The 22,571-nt window shown below is 46.6% G+C and overlaps 1 protein-coding gene across 11 annotated transcripts in view; it reads left to right on the top strand.

The window, feature by feature from the left end:
- Positions 1 to 22,571, top strand: part of MBNL3 (muscleblind like splicing regulator 3) — a 93,494-nt gene that overhangs the window by 55,330 nt on the left and 15,593 nt on the right. For all 11 annotated transcript variants that reach the window (XR_010029756.1, XR_010029757.1, XM_063170696.1 and 8 more), the window contains 3 exons: positions 5,100 to 5,264; positions 13,437 to 13,637; positions 15,047 to 15,283. Coding sequence is in view for 9 of the 11 variants with exons in the window: in XM_063170696.1 (XP_063026766.1) it covers positions 5,100 to 5,264; positions 13,437 to 13,637; positions 15,047 to 15,283 (603 nt within the window). In the remaining 2 variants the exon portion in view is untranslated. The remainder of the gene's footprint in view (positions 1 to 5,099; positions 5,265 to 13,436; positions 13,638 to 15,046; positions 15,284 to 22,571) is intronic.

The raw sequence follows: 22,571 nt of genomic DNA, 5'->3' as shown, positions 1-22,571 counted from the left end.
CAGGTACCAACTCTGCCTTCCAGGATCTCTCTTTTCTTACAGAGCAGCTGGCAGTAGGGGTAGACCTAAAGCAGCACTTGCTGCTCAGTAGATGTTCTTAGTTGTGCTGCATGGACATGGGGATGCAACCCTGAGCTCCCCACTTTTTGCCTCCCACTGTTACAGGACAATTCATGCTCCATGGCATGAATTTGCAGCCTGCCCTGCAAATGTGGAGCAGACACCCTGGTGGTTGGGGTTGTATTGTGTATGAGAAAGCCATGCAAGGCTGTGGCAGGGGCAAGGATCCATGGCCAGGAGAGCCTCTGTGTGCATGTGGTGAGTGGGATGGAAGGCAGGGAGCGTTTCATGCCTCAGCACTGGAGCGACAGGCACTGAGTAAGCAGGGCCAGCACATCTCTGAATGTGCCTCTCCACTGAGTTCCTCTTGGGGAGGTGGAAATCTGCTGCTTCATGCGGAGAGAAGTTATGTAGACAAGCTGTGTTTTGGTGCCTGGTTTTGTGCAAAACATGGAAATCCTTTCCTGCCTGGTCTCTTTTCATTCTTTTTGCTGTCAGTCATTGCACATGTCATCAGTATCTGTGGAAAAGACTGCACAGTCAGGGCACCAACCTACTGCAGCCTCCAGTGTGTGAAAAGCCACATTAGCTTGAAGATTTTCACATGAGAACTGTTCGTGATTGATGGGATGTAGTGTGCAGTCATTAAAACCAGAAATGTGTGTCTGGAACCCCTCACTGGTGTCCGGGATTAAAGAGACCGTAACAAACTGCATTACTGGTGCACATGTGAGCAAGCCTTGGGGCTTGTGCTGGGAGCCTTGTTTCTGCAGCACAGTTCCACTCACTTCAGCAGCCAGGGAGGAGAGAATTTGTGCAACATGCTTAGGGAAGGTTCATCCACCCTGGTGCAGTACCCAGAATGCTCTTACTTGCATCCTGCTGAGCTAGGATGCAGATGACAAGGGGCAAACTCCACACAGCCAGGTATAATGGAGGTTTTTTACTGGGTTTCAGTGTGCTGCCTTCAGTGCTGCACTCCAAACAGCTGGCTTTGTTGCAGTGCAAGCTGCTGTCACGTTAGCTGGTGTCAGATGCCAGCCATTTACAGTATACGCCATCACAGCATGACTTAAGTTGGCAACACAGAGTCAATCACATGCCAGCAGCCTACTGTAAGGGTGGGGGAGTGTGTGGGAAGAAATGGGGAGAAGATACTCTTATAAAATCCTTTAATGATTTATTTTTAATATCCATTTTTCAAGCCTTGGAAAAGTGCAGTCCATATGCTTTTCCCTCCTGGTTGTAGTTGGCAAAGAAGCAGATGAACGTGGTCCTTCAGACTCCTTCCATTTTGTGAGGAGCCAGAAAACAGAGCTATATTTAGCGTGTTGCCAAGGCCAGCAGCAGTCTGTTACTGGGTGGTGATTCCCTGGCTGCAGCCCTGGGTACCACCCAGGACAGGGTGGGAATGTGCCTGTCCTGGACTCAATACTGAGCCTAAATTGACAGCAGCAAATTTCAAATTTCCAGTTACAGGAGGATGGTGCTCTGGTGCCAGCAGGCTCTGTGTGCTGCTTGCCAGCACAGATCAGTTTTTGAGCACCAGCCCCCTGCCAACATGTGCAGTGACCAAGTCCAGGTGCTGTAATGGTGCTTTTTGGTGCACCACTCAGCTTGGAGAATGCCTCAGTTGGTCTTGTGTACAGCTCTGGAACTGTCCTGTACCCTGTGCTGAGCTTTTGATCTGCTGGAGCCACAGCTAATCCCTGCAGGAAAGCTTTGCCTTGTAGCATAAATATGCTCTAAAATTGGAGGCCTAACTCCTTGTTGTATTTTCTCATGTTGTATTCCTAGGCCACTCAGGTATAAAATGGAGTTGTCCTTATTTATCCCCAGCCCAGTATCCACACAGCAGATTTGCTACCAGTTCCCTGTTGCTTTCCCTGCTGTGTTGCAGCTGGTACTGAGGAGTTAAAAATGGCATCTCCTCTGTTCTTCTGGCAGCTTTTGCAGAGCTGAAATTGGTCTTGAAGACTGTGTGTGTTTCTGGGAAGTACCAAGGACTGGGTGTTGTGATGGAAGGGTAGAAGAGGGGCTCACCCCTATCAGTGTTGGAGTTCAGGGGGTACTGGTGGTGCCCATCACTACTGAGCAAGCATCTTGAAAGTTCTTACAGAGCAAGATGTCTAAACTGGGAACATTTTGTGTCACTGTCACACCACACTTCCTAAAATTCATTGTCTGAGAGATGAAGAACTTACTGTGGTGCTGTAGAGGGAAGCTCAACTCAGTGTGGCTTCCAGTATGGCCCAGTGAAACACAGTGGTTGGTGGTGCCCAGGATCAAAATGTTGGTGAGGAGGAGTTAGACCAAAGGCATGGGTTTGAATCTGAGTGTAGCAGTGATTTATTTAGTCTGAGCCCTCAAAGGCCTGCCTGACAGCATTTCACAGCCTTTGCTCTGCAGCAGCACCTGCACAGCTCTGTTTCTTACAAATGCCTGTCCTTGAAACCAGTAGCACTGTGTGGGCACTGGTTTCAGCTTACAGACTCTGTCTGCAAGACCAACGCCTCGTGCTGTATGGTGGTTTTTTATTGGTAGTAAAAATACTCTGTTTGTAGAACCCCCTGTTGGAATTAAGCAAACTGCTTTGAGGGAAAAAAAATAGAACAAAGCTTCACACCAAGCTGGGGTTGCTGGTATCAATGATATTCATAATTTCAGTTGAAATAGCAGAGTCCTTCTCAAGTTGAAGTCAACTGTATAGGTATTGTTTACACAAAATAGTAGTTCTTTTTTTCATCTTCTCCATTCCTGCAGTGTAGAAACATCTACACAGATTTATTCCAAATTTGGTAGAAATAAGTGTTTCCCCAACCCAAAGCACTTGTGCCAAGTTACAGTCAGGAGGAGTTTCTGAGGCTGGAGCTGCTCCTGGCCATGGGCAGCCTGTGGTTCCCTGGGGTCTGCTCCTGGTCAGCAGCAGCCCTGCAGGAGCTGTGCAGGTGGGACACTCAGAAATGCTCTGGGACTGAACCCTGGGCTCCTGCTGGGTCCCAGGTGATGGCAAAGGCTGTAGAGAGGCCTGGTCCAGTGCAGCATGAGAAGGATGACCCAAACCTGCCCGGTGTTCTCCTTGCAGGTTAGTGGAGTTATTTCCTTTGTAGTGGAACTGGGTGTCTGAGCACCAGCCAGCTGCAGTGGAGCCATTTTACCCTGCTTCTCACAGATGTGAGAAAGTGTCTGGTGATGAAGATTCGTGTCCTCAGGGCCTGTGAGCAATTAACTCACTGCTGGGGATCTGGGGCTGTTGGATTGCTGAGAAGCCAAAACAATAGCATTAAAAAGCCTCTTTCCTTTTGAGTTGGGTTGTGGGAGCCACTGGGCTCTTTTAGGAGCAGGGCAGAGTTTCATTCCAGGAAGCCAGGCTGCTAAAGTTTGGAAGTAGTTCTTTTTCCTGTCCCTCTGGCTTTAGCCCATCACTTCTTGCATTTAATTATTTGCCCTTTGTTTAACTCTGGTCTCCCTGGAGCAGATAAGAGAGGAGCCTGTTCCCATGGCACATGTCAAACAGCCCCTTTTAAGCTGCAGTCAAGCTCTGCAGCCCTCTCTCCAGTGAAGCTGTTACCCCACCAGGAAGGGAGGTGGCGTAAAGCTTGGAAGTTTCAGGCTGCTCTGCAGCAGCCTGGCATGCTGGGGAGCCTGGCTGGGGATTCAAACCCACCCCCTCAGTGGCTTATGGTGTTGGCTTTTTGCAGTGGTACTTGGATTGTCTGGTGATTTCACCTGAATGTTTGCAAAAGCCTTAAAGAATCCCCAGGGGAGAATCCTGGATGCATCAGGGGCTGATCCCAGGAGTTTCCACCTGAGCCTTGGGTGAGTGGTGTGTAACAGCTGTGTCCTTGTGGACCTGGTTATGGGGTTACAGCTCTGCTGACAGGGGCAGGTACATGGGGTCATCTGATGTGCCCCTTCTGGGAAGCAAATTTAATTACACTGAGACTGAGAACTCTGTGTCCAGCCCTTGATGACTGTGCCTGGGATAGGCTGGGTAATGGATGGTCTTGTGCCTTTGCTGGCTACAGGAGCTGATATTAATTATCTGTCATGGAACAGCTCTGTGGCCTCCAGGTCTGGCCTTTATTATAATAAGCTTTGAATAGCTCAAAGGAATTTGTTCCTCAAAAAAGTCACAATTTTTGCATAAAGTTAGATTAAGTATTTCATGTTTTCTGTATGCCTCTTGTTTCTTGAGGAAGAAATTCAAAAAGAAAGGAGAGGAGAGAGAAAACCTTATTTTTCAAGAACTGTTTTGTCTTAATGACAACATTTGTTACTAACTTTCTTATTTAGTGATATTTATCTTCTTATGTCTACTTGCAAACACTATTAAATTAAGAGAGTTTATACATGTTTTTGAAGCGATGATGTCAGTTGATTTGCAGGGATAACATCAGTGATCTCTTGACTTTTAGGAGCCACATGTTTATTGCAGGAGGGACTGAGTCAGTGATGCAGCACACTTCACTTTTGACAAATGAAAGTGTGAAGGGGGAAAATCATTCAGCATTTTGGGGTACCCGCCTGTTGTGGATCAGAGGTGCTGCCTTACAGAGCTGTCCTCTTAAAGTTTTATCCAGTGCAGCTGGGGAAGTGGTAGAGACAGTTTTGTTTCTTCTGTGTGGTTGTCTGGGCCAATTAAGTGGTCTGGTGTTGGGAAGGAGGGGAAAAGCAACCCACGCAAGGAAACAGGGAATTTTTGTTGTTGTTTCTGGAACTGTTGTCACTAGTTTCTGAAAGTCTTGGTGTTTGTGTTAGATTGTTTGGGATTTTTTCTTACGACAATCATTTTAACATCAGGAAGCCTGACTTTTTGGTTTAGCTTGCTAGTACTCAGTTAGTGTTACTGCAGGAGAAGTCATGTTGCTCTTCTCTTCACCTACTATAGAAAAATCACAAAAGAGGCACAGTAGCTACCAAGCCGCCTCCGCCTCGATGATTGTGTTGTTCCAGTAACCCAAACAATCCTTAATTAAATTTCTCTGGCTGCCCTGGGTGTTACATTCACTGAAATGCTGTTCCATTATGTTTTTTAGGGCCGGTGTACCCGAGAGAACTGCAAATATCTCCACCCTCCCCCACATTTAAAAACACAACTTGAAATAAATGGACGCAACAACCTGATCCAGCAGAAGACGGCCGCAGCCATGTTTGCTCAGCAGATGCAGTTCATGCTCCCGGGCGCACAGCTACAGCCAATTGTGAGTCACAATTGCTCCCTGTCCCTGCTCCCTGTCCCTGCAGCAATTGGGAGTCACAGCCCTGCTCCCTGTCCCTGCAGACAATTGGGAGTTACAGCCCTGCTCCCTGTCCCTGCAGCAATTGGGAGTTACAGCCCTGCTCCCTGTCCCTGCAGACAATTGGGAGTTACAGCCCTGCTCCCTGTCCCTGCAGCAATTGGGAGTTACAGCCCTGCTCCCTGTTCCTGCAGCAATTGGGAGTTACAGCCCTGCTCCCTGTCCCTGCAGCAATTGGGAGTCACAGCCCTGCTCCCTGTCCCTGCAGCAATTGGGAGTCACAGCCCTGCTCCCTGTCCCTACAGCCAGTTGGGAGTTACAGCCCTGGCCCAACAGGCTCACACTGCTCCCTGTCCCTCCCTGTTTGTTCACAGAGGTCCCAGCCCTGTGCCTGAGCTCAGGCCATTGTCTGTGCTGCACAGAACTGGGGTGTCTGATGCTACTTTTGCATCTCCTTGAAAGCTGTGTCTCTCTTTTCCTCTGATAACTGAGGAGTTGTGAGATTCAGGGCTTCAGGTGGAAGGGTCTTGCCACAGGTGCTTCTTTGACCAGCTGATTGATGTACATCCCAGGAGTTCTGAGTGGCTCAATTCCAGTGGATCCTGTTTTGGATTGTTGTTTTGGACAATGCTGACTCCCTTGGACTAGCTGTGTGGCACTGTTGGACTAAAACTAGGGAAGATGAATCCTACCTAACCTTTAATCCTTTTTAACGTCTGGGAGTGGGACCATTTCACTGCAGTTGTCCCAGCAGAGAGTTGTACTAATGTCACAGCCCTGTCACTCGTTTCTCGCAGTAATGCTGATTTAGAGTTAGAGCAGGAAGGATTTGCTTCTTTTCAGGTAGAAGGGGAGCCTGTGGGAGATGGATGTTTGCAGAGCAGGTAGTTCAGAGAAGCCTTCACTGCCTGTCCCTGCTTTTGCCTGTCAGTTAAAACAGGTTTCAGGCTGGAGAGCCCTGTTACGCCAGGGAGAGAATGGCTTGTGTCTGCTGGTTGGTGTATCTGGGAGGGGATGACACTTGTCAGCTGAGTTTTAGTCTGTCACAATGTCTATTTTCAGAGCTGTCAGAGGTCTTGAAGTAGCTCTTCAATGCTGATGTGAATAAGCTGCACTGAGAGTTAATTAGGAGTTCTCAGTTTGAAGCTGGGACTGAGTGTCTTTCCTGGGGCAGTGTACACTGCTGTAGCTGGGTGAGGCTCCCTGTGCTCTGCCACATGGAAGGACTGGCCAGATCCTTTGGGCAAGCTCTTCTAGCCTGAAGGGGTCAAGTCTGTGAACCAGCCTGAACTTGGCCTCCTGGTGTCCCACCTACAGTGCCTGGCCTCTCTGCCCATGTGGGACACAGCATCTGTCACCCCAGCTGAAAAGCTCAGGTGTTTCTGGTTTATTGTCACCAGAGAACAGTGAAGGATTCCTCCTCATTAGAGGCTGTTGTGACGTTTGATGTAAGAACTTGTGATGGAGGTTTCCCTGGTTCAGCAGGGAAAGCTGGTCAGTGTCCCTTCATGATGGTGGTCTGCCACCCAGCTGGGCTATTTCCTCAGTCTGGCATATTCCTCCTGTGTTTTGGGGGGGTTTTCCACGCTTACCATCACTCTGATCATCTTGTGTGTCTGCTAGTAGCTTTATCCTGCCCTATAAGCTAATAAAATGCTGTTTATTCTTCCCATTTTGAAGATGGAAAGTGGCCACGGAGAGGGTCTTTACTTGTGCTGTACCTTAGACTCTTATCTGCTGCAGTCTTGCACTTCTTTTTTGTGGAGCTTTGAAAGTATGTCCAAATCAGAAGGAATCCTGAATTCCCTCAAAATAGTGACATTGGTTTCTAAACCCTGTACCAAAAGCAAACCCTTCCTCTTCTGTGAGGAATTCACAGTGGATGTTCTCTGGCTGGCTATTCAAAGCATCTTTGGGATTTCCTTTTTGGAAAGTTCCCATCTTCCCACTTTGCAATCTTGCAGGTCCAGTATGCTCCTGAATTTTACGCCTGCCTTTTAAATTGCCTCTGAGACTGAATATGTTGGTTTGTCTAGTTGGTGCTCTCATTTCAGAAGTAACCTTATCTGATGAGAAAGGCCCCTGGTTTCTAAATTGTGCCATGAGGGCGACATGGGCAAAGAAGAAAAATAAAAATTTGTTCTGCAGTGACTGCTCCCTTCATGCTTTCCCACACTTTACTCAGACTAAACAAGCTCTTGGTCTGATTCCTGCTGCCCAACTTGCTCCACACCAATTTCAGGACAGACAAGACATTGCTCTTTCAACTGCCTTTGATTTCCCGAAGATGCTGTCAGTGGGAACTGGCTTTGAGAATTTTTTTCTCTCTAAATGAGAAGGGTGGGGCCTCCTTCTGGGTACACATGAAATTCGCCGAAGCAGAAGGTATTGTATGTGATGCAGCAGCAGAACAAATCCCATGTGATCAGAAAGCTGATCAACAGGATGCCTGCTTAATTGGGATGCTTGCCAGAGATGAGATTTGAAACAGCACACTTAATAGCTCCAAACAGCAGCTGAATGCTTAGACATTTTAAAGTGCAGTTTCACCAGAAAAGCTACTGAGTTAAAAAAAAGAAAACACCACCAAAAAACCCCCACCAAATCTAAACCAAACCAGTGCTTGAGAGAGCAGTTTTTCACCAGGCTTCCTGAAATGGTGTCTGTCTGTGAGCTGGGCTCTGGCATTGATAGGAAGAGCTGCTTTGGTCAATGTTGTTTATGTCTGGTTTCTCAGATATGGTCACTTTGTGTCCTGTGTGTGCCAGTGCTGCACCTTCTGCCTAGTGCCCCCCTCTCCATCCTGCTTTACCCCTTTGCAGCTGTGTGGGGCAGACTTTTGGAGCTGACCATGGAGGTGCTTCAGCCCAGGGTCCTGGTGACATGGTGGAGCAGGGCACTGGTTTGCCTGAACAAGCTGTTGATGGAGCGTGGCAGTGGTGACACACCTGCCACCACTCCTGCCCTGCAGCTGCCTCTGCTGCTGCCTAGGGAAGCTGTTTCCTCTCTTTGTTTTCCAGCTCTTTGTCTTTTCTTCATGCCAAGGCCTTTGTAGACAGGACTATCTTGATAGTTCTGAGTCACCCATGCCCCTGAAGACAGCCCAGACTTTAACCCAGCCCTTGGTCCCCTCCTGGGGCAGCAGGATCGTGCTGCCACTCCTTGGTGCTGTTGGAGTGGTTGAAGCAGAGGGTGAGCAACTTGCTTGGCCAGTGATGCTTGGAGCAAGTGCTGGAGCTGATTTCAACAGGTGCTTTGCACAGGCATTTTTTCCATGCAGCAAAAACCTGATTTATATCTCAACTTCAGTCAAAGATAGGCTAGGAATGAATAAATGCAGGTATCCTGGCCCACCCAGGAGCTGGTATCTGCCAAGAGACAGTGCTGTGGGGTGTTAACACCTGTCTTTTACACTACAACAGCCCACAAATGAGATATTCTTTGAGCTAGGAGTGTGTCTTTGCAGTCTGGTTGGGGAAGTGAGCATCTGTGGTGGTAGATAGCTGGATGCTTTGGCCCATTGGATTCACTCCAGCATGTTCAGCCTTCATGTTGGAGGGTGGTTTTGCAGCCAGCCAGCCCCATGAAGTTACACTGGGGGGAAGGCAGATTTTGGGTTTTCTGACAGCATCAAGTATGTTTTTAATATCAAGGTTTTCAGTCATGTCAGTACGAGATCTTTATCTTCAGTTTCTAACACCAGACCGTAAGCTGCCATTGTTTTTTGTGTGCTTTCCATATATAGCTGCTTAGCAGTGACCTGTCTCCCCTCCTTCAGGCTATCAACACCTCTGTATTTACAGTGGGTCTCTCATTTTCAGGCTTTCCCTTTTTTAGGGTCTGAGGTAACTCAGAATCAACACTTCCTGGCTGAGACAGTGCTTGTGTTTGACAAAACACCAACCGCTCTTCTGCCTTCCTCTTCACACCCACTCTGTGTTTTTTCTCTAGCTTTAGCACAATTTCTGCTAGCCAAATCGAATGCAACTCCTAGATTGTTAACAAAATCAGCTGTTCCAGGTTCTGCTGTCACCAGTGGTGACAAATGCCCCTCCCTGGGATGGTTCCTTCTCTCTGCTCACACCTTCAACCCAACAGCTTCCATGCTTGAGGTCAGTGAGAAGCTCAGAGCTGTCCAAGTCCTTGGCAACCCTCACCCTGAGATGTGTTCTCACAACGGCCATTTCAGCTTTTTAAAATTATTACTGTTCTTACAAGCATTTTAATACTCAGTAAACCAGTCTTGTGAGCTGCTACCAGCCTGAACCCTTTGCTGCTGTGCTGTAACCTGTTTCCCTCTGCACAGGAGTTACTGGTAGTGTCTCTGTGCTATGATTTGTAAAAGCTAATTTGCAAGGAATTAGCAAACCTGTCTCTGTATTTCCTGAATTAGCAAGAGCTTGAAGGAGGGCAGCAGGAGTAAGTTCTGATACTTTCTATCCCTCTGTTCTGCCCTAGAGCATATCAGCAATTAAATTGACAGTATGATTTTTTTAGTGTACAGCCATAACATTGCTCTGTCAGGTCCCCTGTCCCTCCCTTCCTCTTCCTCCCAGTTTTATATCAGGACCATGATGCCATTTGATCTGGGATATCCCTTGGGTCAGTTGGGGTCAGCTGTCCTCTGTCCCCTCCTGACTCCTTGTGCTGCCCCCCATGGTGGCCTCACTGGTTGGGTGGGATGAGAGGCAGAAAAACCTTTGGCCCTGTGTAAGCATTGCTCAGAAACAGCAAAAGCATCCCTGAATTATCTACACTGTTTCCAGTACAAATCCAAAGCACAGCCCTATACCAGCTACTGTGGAGAAAATTAACTGTATCCCAGCCAAAAGCTGTCACAGGAGGTGGACAGGAGGCACGTTGAGGAGGGCAGTGCTGTTTGGAGTGAAAATTACATTTGGGTTCTGGCTGCAAGGAGGAAATTTGCTCACATTCCCTGAGGACATGGGGGACCTGCACAGACGTAGAGGGAAGCATTGGCTGGCAGCATCCCTATTACTGGTGCTGATGCATGAGCCAGACTGGATTTCCCAATCCAAGACAGGCAGCCGGGTCTGGCAGTGAGCACAGCCCATCTTTTCCCCTCATCAGCCACAATAAATACAGAGCTCCCTGGTGCCAGCTCACAAAGGCACAGTTCTCAGAGTGCTTCACACACTCCAGACTTAAAACCCCAGCTCTTGTAGGTTGAATCTGTTGAGTGAGGTCTGCTTGTTCCCTGGCTGTGCACCCGCTTGGCTGCGAGTGCAGCCCCAGCCTGCGGGCAGGGTGTGGAGCACAACTGGCACTTCCCATCAGGGGAGCAGGCACTCAGTGCAGGCAGGCAGAAGGAGCCTTGGGCAGCCTTGGGGAGGCAGCAGCAGATGTCAGGGCACAGAAAGGGGTGAACAAACAGCAGCAGCAATAAAAACTCCTCCTGCTCCTACGAGCATCCCTCTGTGGGTCTCCAGGACCACAAGTGGATCGTGCTACTCAGTGATCAAGAGATCACTGATGTTATCCCTGCAAATCAGTTGTTCCTTGTGCACATCTTTCCTCCACTCACTTCAGCTTGGGTTTGGATCCATTAGCCCTTGCTGATTTCTCCCAGTGAGAAGAGGGACTGCTTTTGAGGGAGTTGGGGATTGTGTTTTGGTGAGCAGATCCTGCTTCCACCTTTGTAGCAGCTTTGGTGAAGAGGCTGGTATACCATCTCGTAGTGAATGTTTCAGGTGAATTCACTTAGTGTGAGGTGTTGCAAGCCCCCAGCATTCCCAGTCTGCACAAATCCTTCCTTCAGCGATGGGAGGAACATCTTCTCTTTGTCTCAGAAACCAGCAAGGTCCACACTTAGCTGTGTTTGAACCCAGCCAAGCAGGAGAAGCTTGCTTTCAAGGATGTCCTGGCATTTTGGAGCAGTGTTTGTGCCACACCTGCTCAGTCAGGATACTTCTGCTGTATTAGGTGCTGAAAAACATAGGGTAGGTTTGCCCACACATTTGTGCAAGCCACATGTACTGCAAGGTTTGGGTTACTATGGGCACATAAAACAAATGCTGACAACATGTCAGGCCCCACTATAACCTGTGCAGACTGGCCAGGCAGGAGAAGCTCCTTAAAACAGAATTTATGGTGCAAATGGTGATGGAAGTTCAGCAGATACCACTGTAATTTCTGGTACTTGCATAAAAGAAAACAGCCTAATGGATGCTGCTTCCTCACTAAAGTGTTCAGGGAGTCACAGATTTGAAAATCCTAAAGAGCCTTTTTAGCAGCAAAAGATGCAAAATATCTGGGAGCCACCAGAGAATTGAAAGAGACAAGAAAATTATTTAATAAAAGGCTGTGGATTGGAGGATCTCTGGCTTTAGTGGTTGAAGTCTCCCAACAGCTGAAGCAGTGCTTGACTAAGGTTCACAAGAAGGAAAATTGGAATTCCCTTCCAGAAAAAGAATTATTTGGTTCTGCTACACCTAAAGTATCCAGCACCATTGATGAGGAAGCTGTGTCTCCTCAGTGAGGAGGAGAAAATGGGATATATTCTGTCAATGATTCCCTTTCCCATGGGCTGGGGAGCTGCTGGCTGTCACTGACCTTAGGGAGGGACATTGTTGGGCTAAAGCTGGCAGTTGGCTGGTGTTACTGTGGGTAAACTTCTTCCACATTGCAACAAGCAAAGTATGGAAGTACCAAGGTGAAGGTGCTGTTGAGGAACACACTGTCCATATGTGGCTTCTTTTAGAAGTTCACAGGACTAAAAGTACCAAAATAAAAGAAAGGAGGGAATGATGTGTGTGGCCATAAAACTGCCCCAGGTAATTGTGTAAGCACACTTGTGTTTATTGCCAAATAGAGGCTGTAGCTTCCAAGGATGGTGTCATAGACACCTGCCAATATGAGCAGCTTTAACTGGAACCCAGAGTTCACAGTGGAGCAGGTGACAGGAGGGAAAATAAAAATGGTCCAGTTTTCAGGCTGCATTCCCTGGGGGGGGTTATCAAGCCCCTGCTACAGGAGCAGGAGTGCTGCCATGCATGCTGCCATCTTCAGTGAGGTCAGGTGGAGATTTTCATCAAGCTGGAATTGGTTTCATTCCCAAAAATACTTTAGATTGGTGCTTTAAAACCTCCCTGGCTACAGGGCCTAGTCCCAGACTTTAAATTGAGCATCTGCTTAGGAGCTTTGTGCTCACCTGCCTGCCAGCACAGCAGCTCCTTTTCCACATGAGCACTGCTGGATCAGCTCAGGTCAGGGAAGAGCTTCTGGCCCTCAGCACTGAAGCTCTGCTGCACTCAGAGGACCTGCCTAAGAGAATGGAGGACACTGAAGTGGTTGAGATCTTCATGGCCTGTTGTTCTGTCCCAAAGAGAACATGGTTCCTTGTAGCACAGGTAGGGTTTTGGACCTCACACTAGTCCACCTGAGCCATCTCATCTGTTGTGACATAATCATGTTGTGGTATTAATGAGTTTGGTGTCCTCTTGGTGCTGTTCACATGGAGCACAGGCTTTTTTTGCCTGGACCCTGTTGGCACTCTGAAACCAACCCCAGATGTGCAGCATGGCAGATCAACTGAGTGTACTGCAGCAGAGCTACCTCACCTGACTGAATGGTGCCCACTGGCCATGCCAACATGGAGCTCAGGGCAGGCTGATGGTGGTGCAGCAGTGCAGCTAATGGGGTTACCATAGCAGTGCAGCTAATGGGGTTACCTGCTAATGGGGTTACCTGCTAATAGGGTTACCTGCTTCCAGGTCCTGAAGCTGCAGTGTACCTTGGAGTCCCTCTACAGCATTGCGGTGTAGGCATAAGGAAACTGAGATGTGTATTTGGGAATGAGAAGTCTGTTTAATTTGGGCCTGCCCTAATTGCTGGCATGAAATCCTTAATTGTGTCATTAAACTATAAAGATCATCAATATGCTTTGATCTGACAAATAAAGATGCCTTGTATTCAGGATGAGTCACAAATCTGTGAGTCAGGAGAAGCGAATGGATGGCAAATAAATGGCAATAAATGAATAGATTGGAGAGCACGGCATTTTGATGTGACTAATCAAATTGTCTAAAAGGATTGAAGTGTGATGCAAGGCTTTGATGGGAAATCCAAGACGGAGCTTTTTAACTAATACTTTGTTTTTCTTCTTTCTGTACACAGACAACGTTTCCTGTGACTCCATCGCTTGCAACAAGCCCCACAATGGCTTTTAGTCCCTACCTGAGTCATGTTTCTCCTGGGATGGGCTTAGTTCCTGCAGAGCTTTTACCAAATACTCCTGTCCTGGTTTCTGGAAATCCTACTGTTACAGTACCGGGAGGCTCTGCTGGGCAGAAACTGATGCGTACGGATAAACTGGAGGTATTTGGACATCTGATACAATACTGCTGACAGGCATGAACAGGACATGTGCTCCCAGCTGTTGCTCTCTGCTAAAATGACCTGATGCAGCACAGTACAGAGTTGAACTTGCAGCTTTGCTAGCACAGGGCTGCTGCTCTCTGCCAGAGCAGACGCTTTTGCGGGGCCTTTTCCTAAATCCATCCCAAATGGAAATCTGGGAAAACTCACTCCTCTGGTATCAGTGGGTTTTAGAGCAGGGTTAGGATTGTTTTTTGTATGTGATCTGCCATGCTTAAAAAAACCCCAAAAAGCCAAGTAGATGGTCTGCTCTTAAATTCTGTTGGGTGGAAGATGTTTTGGAGATAATAGATGGGCTTATTGAGCTTTTACAGAAAACTTTTAAGTGTTACACTGGTGGGAGTGGAGAGTGTGTGGTGTTGGGAAGACATCTCTCCCTCCCCAGTTGGCTGGACATGCTGGGACTTAACAGTGGAGGAGTTGTAAATGTCTTTCAAAGCCTAAGCAGAGACTCTGCAGGAGATAAGGGCTGAGGACCTGAATTCAGAGGCCCCTGCAGGTGTAAATTATAACACAGGAAGATAGCAGAGAAGGGTGTAATTTCAAAACACATTGTTTTGTGTTATGTACTTTATCTTGCCCTGCTGATGTCTCACCTTTCCCCACACTCAGTCTGATTGCACATTGGCACGTGAGCTACGCCCCTTGCTGTATTATTCAACAACTTCTCTCAGACAAGAAACCTTGCAGATTTTTTGTGAAACATTTTTGTCTGTCTCTGATGCTTCAGTGGTCATAACTTAGGAGGATCTGCGAGATCCTAGTACAACTAGTAATTTTGGCAGCACCTTCAAACACATTGCTGTGTAACCAAATGTGCTGTCACGTAATGCCAGGGTCGGGGATTTATTGTGAAGGGCAGGGAGGCTATTTATGTGAAAGAGGCACTAAGAAAAAATACTTGTTGCAAATAGCAGTAGCATGTAACATTTAAAATTAAATGTCTTGCCTAAGAGTATGCTCCATAACAAATACATAATCCAGGTGAGACACAAATGGCAGAGTTATTAACATTTAAGCTTTAGAGGCAGGGGAGGAATCCCGAGCTGCAAAAGTTTTGTCCAAATGGCATTGATTTTCTGGGGTCACTTTCCATTCTGCACAAATTCTGTACTTCACTTGCATTTGGTAATTGGCCTTATTAATGTTGTGGTTCTTTTCACCTCCTGAAGCAGTTGTGAGTAGAACCACTTGCCTCTGTGTGTGTTGATATATGTGCTACCCCAGATGAGCATGGATTTAGAATATACACATGGCTTAATGTGGCCAACTGAACTGATATTCTGTGTTGAAAATACTGAATGAAAAGTAACTTCCTGTTCTGCTCAACAATGTGACTTTCTTTTAAGGTTTGTCGAGAGTTTCAGCGTGGAAATTGCACACGTGGTGAGAATGATTGCCGCTATGCTCACCCTATAGATATTGCAATGATAGACACAAATGAAAATACTGTTACAGTTTGCATGGATTACATCAAAGGTCGATGCTCTAGGGAGAAATGCAAGTACTTTCATCCCCCTGCACACCTGCAAGCCAAAATCAAGGCAGCTCAACACCAGGTGAACCAGACAGCTGCAGCTGCAATGGTAAGTAGAGCTCCTCTCAAGCTGCATTTCCATTGCTAAGGGATTCCACGTGTCATATGTGTCATTTGTGGAAAAGTAGAGAGCTTTGTAAATGGCTGACTAGAGAGCTGAGAGCATGTGCAAAATGCATTCCATCTCTTCATCCTGTCTCTGTGCTCACCACAGCATGAAGCCCTCAGTGGCACAGTACATCTCACCAGGTAGGGACGTGGTGCCCAGCCCTGTGATCTGCTGACATGACATTGTGATGTGACATGAATGCAAGTGCAGCAGCACCCAACACCTTCCCTGGCTGAGTCATAGGGGTCAGTTCAGCTTCCTCAATACACAATATATCCTTTTCAGGGAGAACCTGGCCTGTTCTCTGCAAAAAGCAGATGGTATCAGTTGTCTGAGCTTAGCAAACTTGTGTCCACTACCTTTGCCAAGACTTAGTGAAATTACAAGACACAAAACAAGGGTGACTTCCTGACCTGTTTAATGCTTTGGACCTTGTAGAGATGGTCCCACTTGCATTTTAAGTTGAATTGTGGCTACTTATATCTACATTTCTGAACATGAGTCAAGGGAGTCTCACCAGGTGGCTCCTAGCTCATATAAATGTTTGCCATTCTGTTGAGTTGGGTTTAATGGGACCTGTTAATTCCAGAGATAAGAGAGCTAGGGAGGGAAGAAGAGGCCCTTACCTTATCCATATGCATTAATTCCTGATGTGGGAGGTAAAGAAGGTGAAGGGAAGCTCTTCCCTGTGGTGCCCAATGAAAAGATAAGCAGCAATGGGTACAAATTGAAATTCAGGATATTCCATTTAAACATAAGGAAAAACTTATTTACCAAAGAAAGATCTAGCACTATGACAGGATTCTCCATCCTAGTAGATACTGAGAACCTGTATCTGAACCTGAATGGAGTCTCAATCAAGCTGCTGTAGTTGACCCTGCTTTGAGCAGGATGTTGGTCTAGCTCATCTCTGGAGGTCCCTTCCATCTCTTCTATGATTTCTTAAAATTTTTCTAATTAATATTAAAAAGGCTCTTGTTTCCTCTTTGATTTAGAATTAAGGCCACTAAAATTTTTCTAAATACCTTTTTCTTTTTTAAAAATAGTAAAGGATGCTGCGTTTAATTCATAATGAAATTTAATGCAGAGCCAGGGCAGTTCTAGAAATTAAACAAGTGCCCTCCTTGTAGCATCAATATTACCTGGAATGTAATTTGAGCAAATAATTTATACTGCAGTATTTATTTGTCCTGCAGAGTTTATTTATTAGTTTCCTTACTGTTTTTATTGTTGTTGAAGTAAGAGTCCAGCTCTGTTGAAAAATAACCTTCTGAAATGAAACTCTTGTGTTCTTCACAATTGAATCTTTTTCACTAATTATCTAGGACACTGCTACTTAACCAAAGCCATATCATGTTTTATTCATCCAGCTGGCTTCTCTTAAAAATGTAATTAACCCTATTTGTATGCTGTTAACGAGAACCTTTAAAATATTTATTGATGGCTTGTTGCATCACCCCTGCTACCAAAACAGCCTACATTATTCATTGACTCTTCAAGGTTTGATGCATTTACTGTACCTGTTGAGGTGTAAGACTTTATTAAAGGGAAGAAAGGTGCTCCATTTTCTTGGAGGGAAAAACAGATGCCAGGCTATGTGTCTGTGTTGTAAAACAGATTTCGAATGACTTCAAATCTAAATTCAGCATTTCTGAGGGACCCAGTCCTGCAGTTACTTGATGTGCACAAGTAGCAGCTTTACTCACTCCTGCTTGGCTGAAGTCAGTGCAGCACTGGATGAACTGGGTAAGGCTCTGTCCCCAGTTCAGAACAGCACTTAAGCATGTGCTTGAAGCTGCCTCCTTTTCCAGTGGTCCTTCCCCCTCCACGAGTGCTCTGCTGGCCTCTGCATGGTGTGTAGCTGCAGCATGAGGGCTGGAGCCCAGTCCCTGTGCAGGTGCTGATCCCTGAGCGCTCCTGCCCTGCCGTGCCAGCTGATGTGACAAAGCTCCAAAGCACGTGTCCTGTGATGACATTTCTTTACTTTTAAACCTTACCGAGGCAAAATAACTGACTTGCCACTAGGCCAGGTAATTACCCAGCCACCCCATGTTGTGCATGCCTCGTCTTTTTAATAGATTGTATAACGCATTCACTTTTTAATTTTTTTTTCTCTTCGCCTTCCCAAATTGTTGCTCTCTCTTGACACACCTCTGCTTGCTGTTTTTGTTACTGTGCTTGATCCCCCTCCCCGGCCCATGTCCATCATGTGCTCGCTGCCTGCTAATTAAGACTCAGCCAGCTGTCAGATCACTGAAGCGACCGCTCGAGGCAACCTTTGACCTGGTACTTGGACCTTTCACCTTCTCGCTTTGCACGTAACCATCTTAATCTGCATGAAAGCCTTCTGCTCTTGTCTGTGGTGTTAGTGCCTGGGGAGACTGCCCATCCCAGCCAGAAATGTTCAGTGTGCGTTCAGACATGCCAATCCTGTGCCCCACATACCATCCATTAACGTCTGAGCTTTGCCTCCTGAAGCCTAGATGTATTTTGGAGACAGTGAATAATCTCGGGGGGAGGCAGCTCTGGCTTTTGAAGTGTTTTTCCAAACGCTGGCAGCTTTGGAAGTCACAAGATGCAATGTTTGAGGGAGAATTTAAGCATTTAGCTCATAAGGTCTGCAGTGTGCTCTGAATGCCAGAGGACTGGGTGGTTACAGGACAGATCCAGTTACTTTTCTTTGTATTCCCAAACATCACAGCCTTGCCTGGCAGTGCTGTGCTGGTTACTGCCCTGCACAAGAGCATTCTGTGTAATGAGCACTACTGAGATTTAGGGGGAAGAGGGCTAAGCAGCATCCTTGGGGATCTGTGCTGGGAACTGAAGCAGGTGCAGTGTGGGACTTGGCTGTCCCTTCAGCTGGCTCTGTCTGTGGTTCATCCCCCATTCCCCACTGGGATAGTGTCACCAAAGGCACCTTGCTCTGGGTGCCTTTTGCTTCAGTCTCAAGCATGGAATCTGCTCCCTGAGCTTCTGCCCGCAAGCTGTCCTCATATATGCTGGCCTTGGTTGTTTTATGACTCAAATAATATGTTTTACTTGGCTTTATGATGCTCATAGTGAGGCAAAAGCTATCCTCCTCACAGTGCTGTCAGTTCTGGCTCCATAGAAGACAACACCTTCCTGTTTTCCCAAAGAATAAGGGACACAATACATTTTAAAAGAAAGAGCTCCTGTTGCCCAGCTATAGCAGGGAGAGGGAAGAGTGGGCACATAGGACCTGTGAAACCATCAAGCTGATGTTGCTTCTCATTCCCAGAGCTAAGGAGGAGAAGCTGATCTTCGCCCCTTCCTCTCCACAGACTTATTTTTGGGTTAAAGTAGTCAAGAGGCTTCCTTATCAGAGTTTTAGGCAGCAGCAGTAGGAAGCCCTGCTAGGGCCCAGATTCTGGCAGCAGTGGTGGAATGATGCTGTGAATGGCATCACAGCCTCTCACTCGCTCTGCTCACAGCCGACACAGGACCTGCACAGCTGCCCTCTCCAAGGGCCACCACTCTGAGGAGACACAGTCCGGCAGAGAGTGGGAGAGCCCATAACTGCTCTCCCACTGAACAAACCCTCTGAGAGAAGCTGCTTTGTATGAGCCTTCCTGCTCTGACCCATCCAAGGTTGGCAGCCACTTGTTAGGATATGTCACCTCCTCTGAACCCTTCATGGGTGATAAGAGCATGTTTGGTCTTCAGAGGAAACTGCTCACTTGGCTTCTGCTGCTTGCCAGGGAATGGGTGCTGCTTCTGCCCCCTCTCAGATAATTCTGTTTGTCATGCCTGGCAGCAGACCCAGCCCCTCCTTGCTGAGTGCAGAAAGGTGAAAGTGTGATCTGGTCCCAGGAGATAGAGATCTGAGGGGAACTTTGAGGTGCAATTAAATTGTTTGTTGCAAAGATTTAATCCAGTTCTTGTCTTGTAAAAAATAACGAGAGGTTTGTTAACCAGCACGTGGGAAATTGACTTTAGCATGAAGTGTGTTTTTATCTGTCAGTCTTGCTGAAGAATTGCTTTCCATGCCATGCAGAGCAGTGGCACAAGTCTCTTTGTTCAGATTCTCATTTGAGCAGGAATGTGGCTTTCCCAGCCTAAAAATGGGAGGCTGCCTGGCATTTAATTAGTGGAAATTGTTAGTTTGGATCGGTGCAGGACTATCACATGGATTCTGAACTGAATTAACCCTTTCACTGCTGCAGATGGCCAGATCCTGCTGCAAAGATTGTGTACCCATGTGTGCACACAAACACACAGGGAAAAATAATAAAGTCAGGAAAAGTTACTGTCCAGGAGCTGCTGCTGTAGCTGTGGTGGTCAGAGCTTGTCCAGAGGGAAAGCACAAGCAGCTGGATGAGGTAAACTCATCAAGTTCTTTACTAGGAAGGTTTAGTCTAATTCCTCTGCTGGAGTGTGACACTGGCTACAGAATTTGGTGGTGAGGAGTGTCTGTTGCCTTTTGTATATCCTGCTTGTAGGATTCCTTCAGAACTAGGACATGGTGCAAGAAAGAAATGTTGTATCCCCTGAAGCTGCTACAATTCCTGCATGTCCTGGGTGATACAAAAATTGTAGCCTGTGTCAAATGAGACACATTTGTTTTGGGCTGTGTCCTGCCAACTTCCCATGCAGGAGCTGTATGGGCCCAGCTTCATCATGTGCAGTTTTAGATGCCTCTTCAAGGCATTATAGATGGATCTTTCAGTGAGCATGTTCCTGAGGCTCTTACCTCAGCACACGGGCTGGTAAAGGGCTGAAGCCAGATTGTTCTGTGTCCTTGGGCCCTCCTACACCTTGGTATCTAAAATAAGATTGGCTGGCAACAGGAGGAGCCCATACATCTTCCTGTATCCTGTGGGAACACTCCTGCAGCTGCTGGGGTGGAAGGGATCTGCTTCAAACCGGCAGCAGATCAGGATGGGTTCCTCACTCCCCTGCCCACAGAGCCCACATGAGAGCTGGACATCCCATGGCACAGGAGCTGCTGCAGAGTGCTTGTTTCTTTAGAACACTCTGGAAATATTGCATTTATTTGTGTTTCTCCACCTGGCTGCTGTTGAGGGAGCAACAGTGAGGCTGCCATAGTTCCTTTCTTTCCCTTGCTCCCAAGGGGCTGTAGCAGGTTAGGAGAGAGGGTGATAGGGTTGTCTGGTGTGTCTTGACATCCCTGGGGCCTGCTGTTATCTCCTCTGACTGCGGTGCTGTGCTTTGGAATTGTCCTGTGATATGCCAGGACAAGACAGCAAGGTCTCAAAGCCTTCAGTTGTTCTGCTCTTGGCACTGCCATTGTGGGGTTTGGGCTGGTGACAGCCTTTGGCCAAGAAGCAGGGAGTCAAAAGTCCATTATGTGCCTGGTGCAGTTGCTTTGCTATAATTAGTACATTCTTCTTCTGAGGCAGATTTTGGAAGTGTCTGAAAAGGGTTATTTAGCAATTGGGTACCATAAGGAGCATGAATTTAAGTAGCAAGTTCTTGAGTTGTTCTAAAGCTGTAAAACCTCTGTGATGTACATGAAACTACTCCAGACTGTGTAAGCTGCAGCTCTGTCCTGTGCCTGGAGGAACGTTCATGTAGCCATCATTAAATAGACAAGTTGTAGATAACAGGCAGATTTAACACAGATACCAATGAAAGCTTACCTAGAAATGAAAACTCATACATCATCCTAAAATATGGATCTTAAGTGGAAGATTTTGGTGTCTGTGTCTGAGAATATTGTCCCATCTTTGACTTCTGTCTTTTGGTAGCAGCCAGAAGAAATCTGGGAAAATTAAATCCTGGTGCTGAGAGTGGATGCCCACTAGCATAGGCAAAGGATGTGTGCATGTCTGAGGGCAGTTTTGCAAATGCAATTTATTCTCATTTTCTTTTTTAATATTAAAACCACCCAAAAGCAACCATGTGAGTAGAGATAGGATGGAGTAATGTTTTGCCTGGAAGTATGTTGCTTAACATTTCTCAGATGAGCAGTCTCCTATAGCATATTAAAGTGAAACCAGTTTCTAGATGGCGACAAACTGTTGCAAGCTTTCACTTACATTCTGTTGTGTGTTGAACTTCATAATGCTTTAAAATCTCTTTACTTCTGTCCTTCCTTCCGAGTATTGTGTGTTTGTAGCTTTAACCCTTCATTAGCCAAACCTTCTCCATTACCTACCATTCATTTGTGACCTATTAAAATAAAAGTAGGAGTGATAACCCTGTTTTTCAGCCATTGCTTTGCTACATGATACAGACTAACAACTAGTCAGAAATGACCTGATTCTGCATGACTTCCACGTGCGTAAATCTCATTGACGTCAATGGGAGTGTTACGTGCAAAGGACTGCGGGGCATAATTAAAAAGGACCCTTTTCTATCACAATGTGGAGAAAAAAGTGTGGTTTCTTACTTGGGTACAATGAAAAGCTGTAAATCATTAGAAACATTCCTGTCTCTTAAGAACCTGACATACTACTTTGCTGTTGAGACATGCTTGGATGAATGATGAGTAACTCACTGAGAAAAGTTCCTGAGTTGGGTTAATGCTTTTTACCAAGTCTGATCATGAAACAGGTTTGACGGGCTGGAAGAAGCCCGGTGGTGTGATAGAATGAAAAGAAGGGATTTGTCAATGGCTTTTTCCACTGTTAATAATGAGTGAGCAGTATTTGACTGATGGAGGCCACCTTCTATAAAGTGGGATCTGGTCCAAATCTGCTGGTGGTGGGCAGTGCCTCTGGTGTGAGCGGTGGAGAATCAGGCCTGGTCTTGACCATGTTGCTCAGCCTCTCTACTAACAAGTGGAAATGCATTTTACTGTGAATGTAAAGTTATGTGTGTAATTGGCAACAGCTACAGCTTTACCATCTGGACACATGGGTTGGCTGCACAGTGTGCACGCTTCCACACATGCACACATACATGTAGGCTGGTGTTGAACCAGAGGCAAGCATCCATTTTTTTTCCATGGTATTTGTTGCTTATGCTAATCTTCTTGGGTTTTCAATAGTCATCTACTATATTTTTCCTGTTTCTTTTGGGGTTTTTAATGCTTGTTGCCTGCAACTGCTCTTTGTAGCATCCTGTCCAGGTGACCACCTCTCCCCTTCCTTTTCCCAGTGCTTTTTTCTCCCTCTGTACCCAAGTCAGTCCTGCTGAAAAGCTCCTTAGCATCCCTCCTCTTTCTGGACTCTGCCCCTCCTCCTGGTGCATTCCCTAACTGCTTACCTAGTGAAGCTGTTGTTTCACCTCCTACTCGTACTGT

This window comes from Melospiza melodia, chromosome 16 (assembly GCF_035770615.1).
Source record: "Melospiza melodia melodia isolate bMelMel2 chromosome 16, bMelMel2.pri, whole genome shotgun sequence".
NCBI classification, from domain to species: Eukaryota; Metazoa; Chordata; class Aves; order Passeriformes; family Passerellidae; genus Melospiza; species Melospiza melodia.
This window is presented reverse-complemented; position numbering and strand designations above follow the sequence as displayed.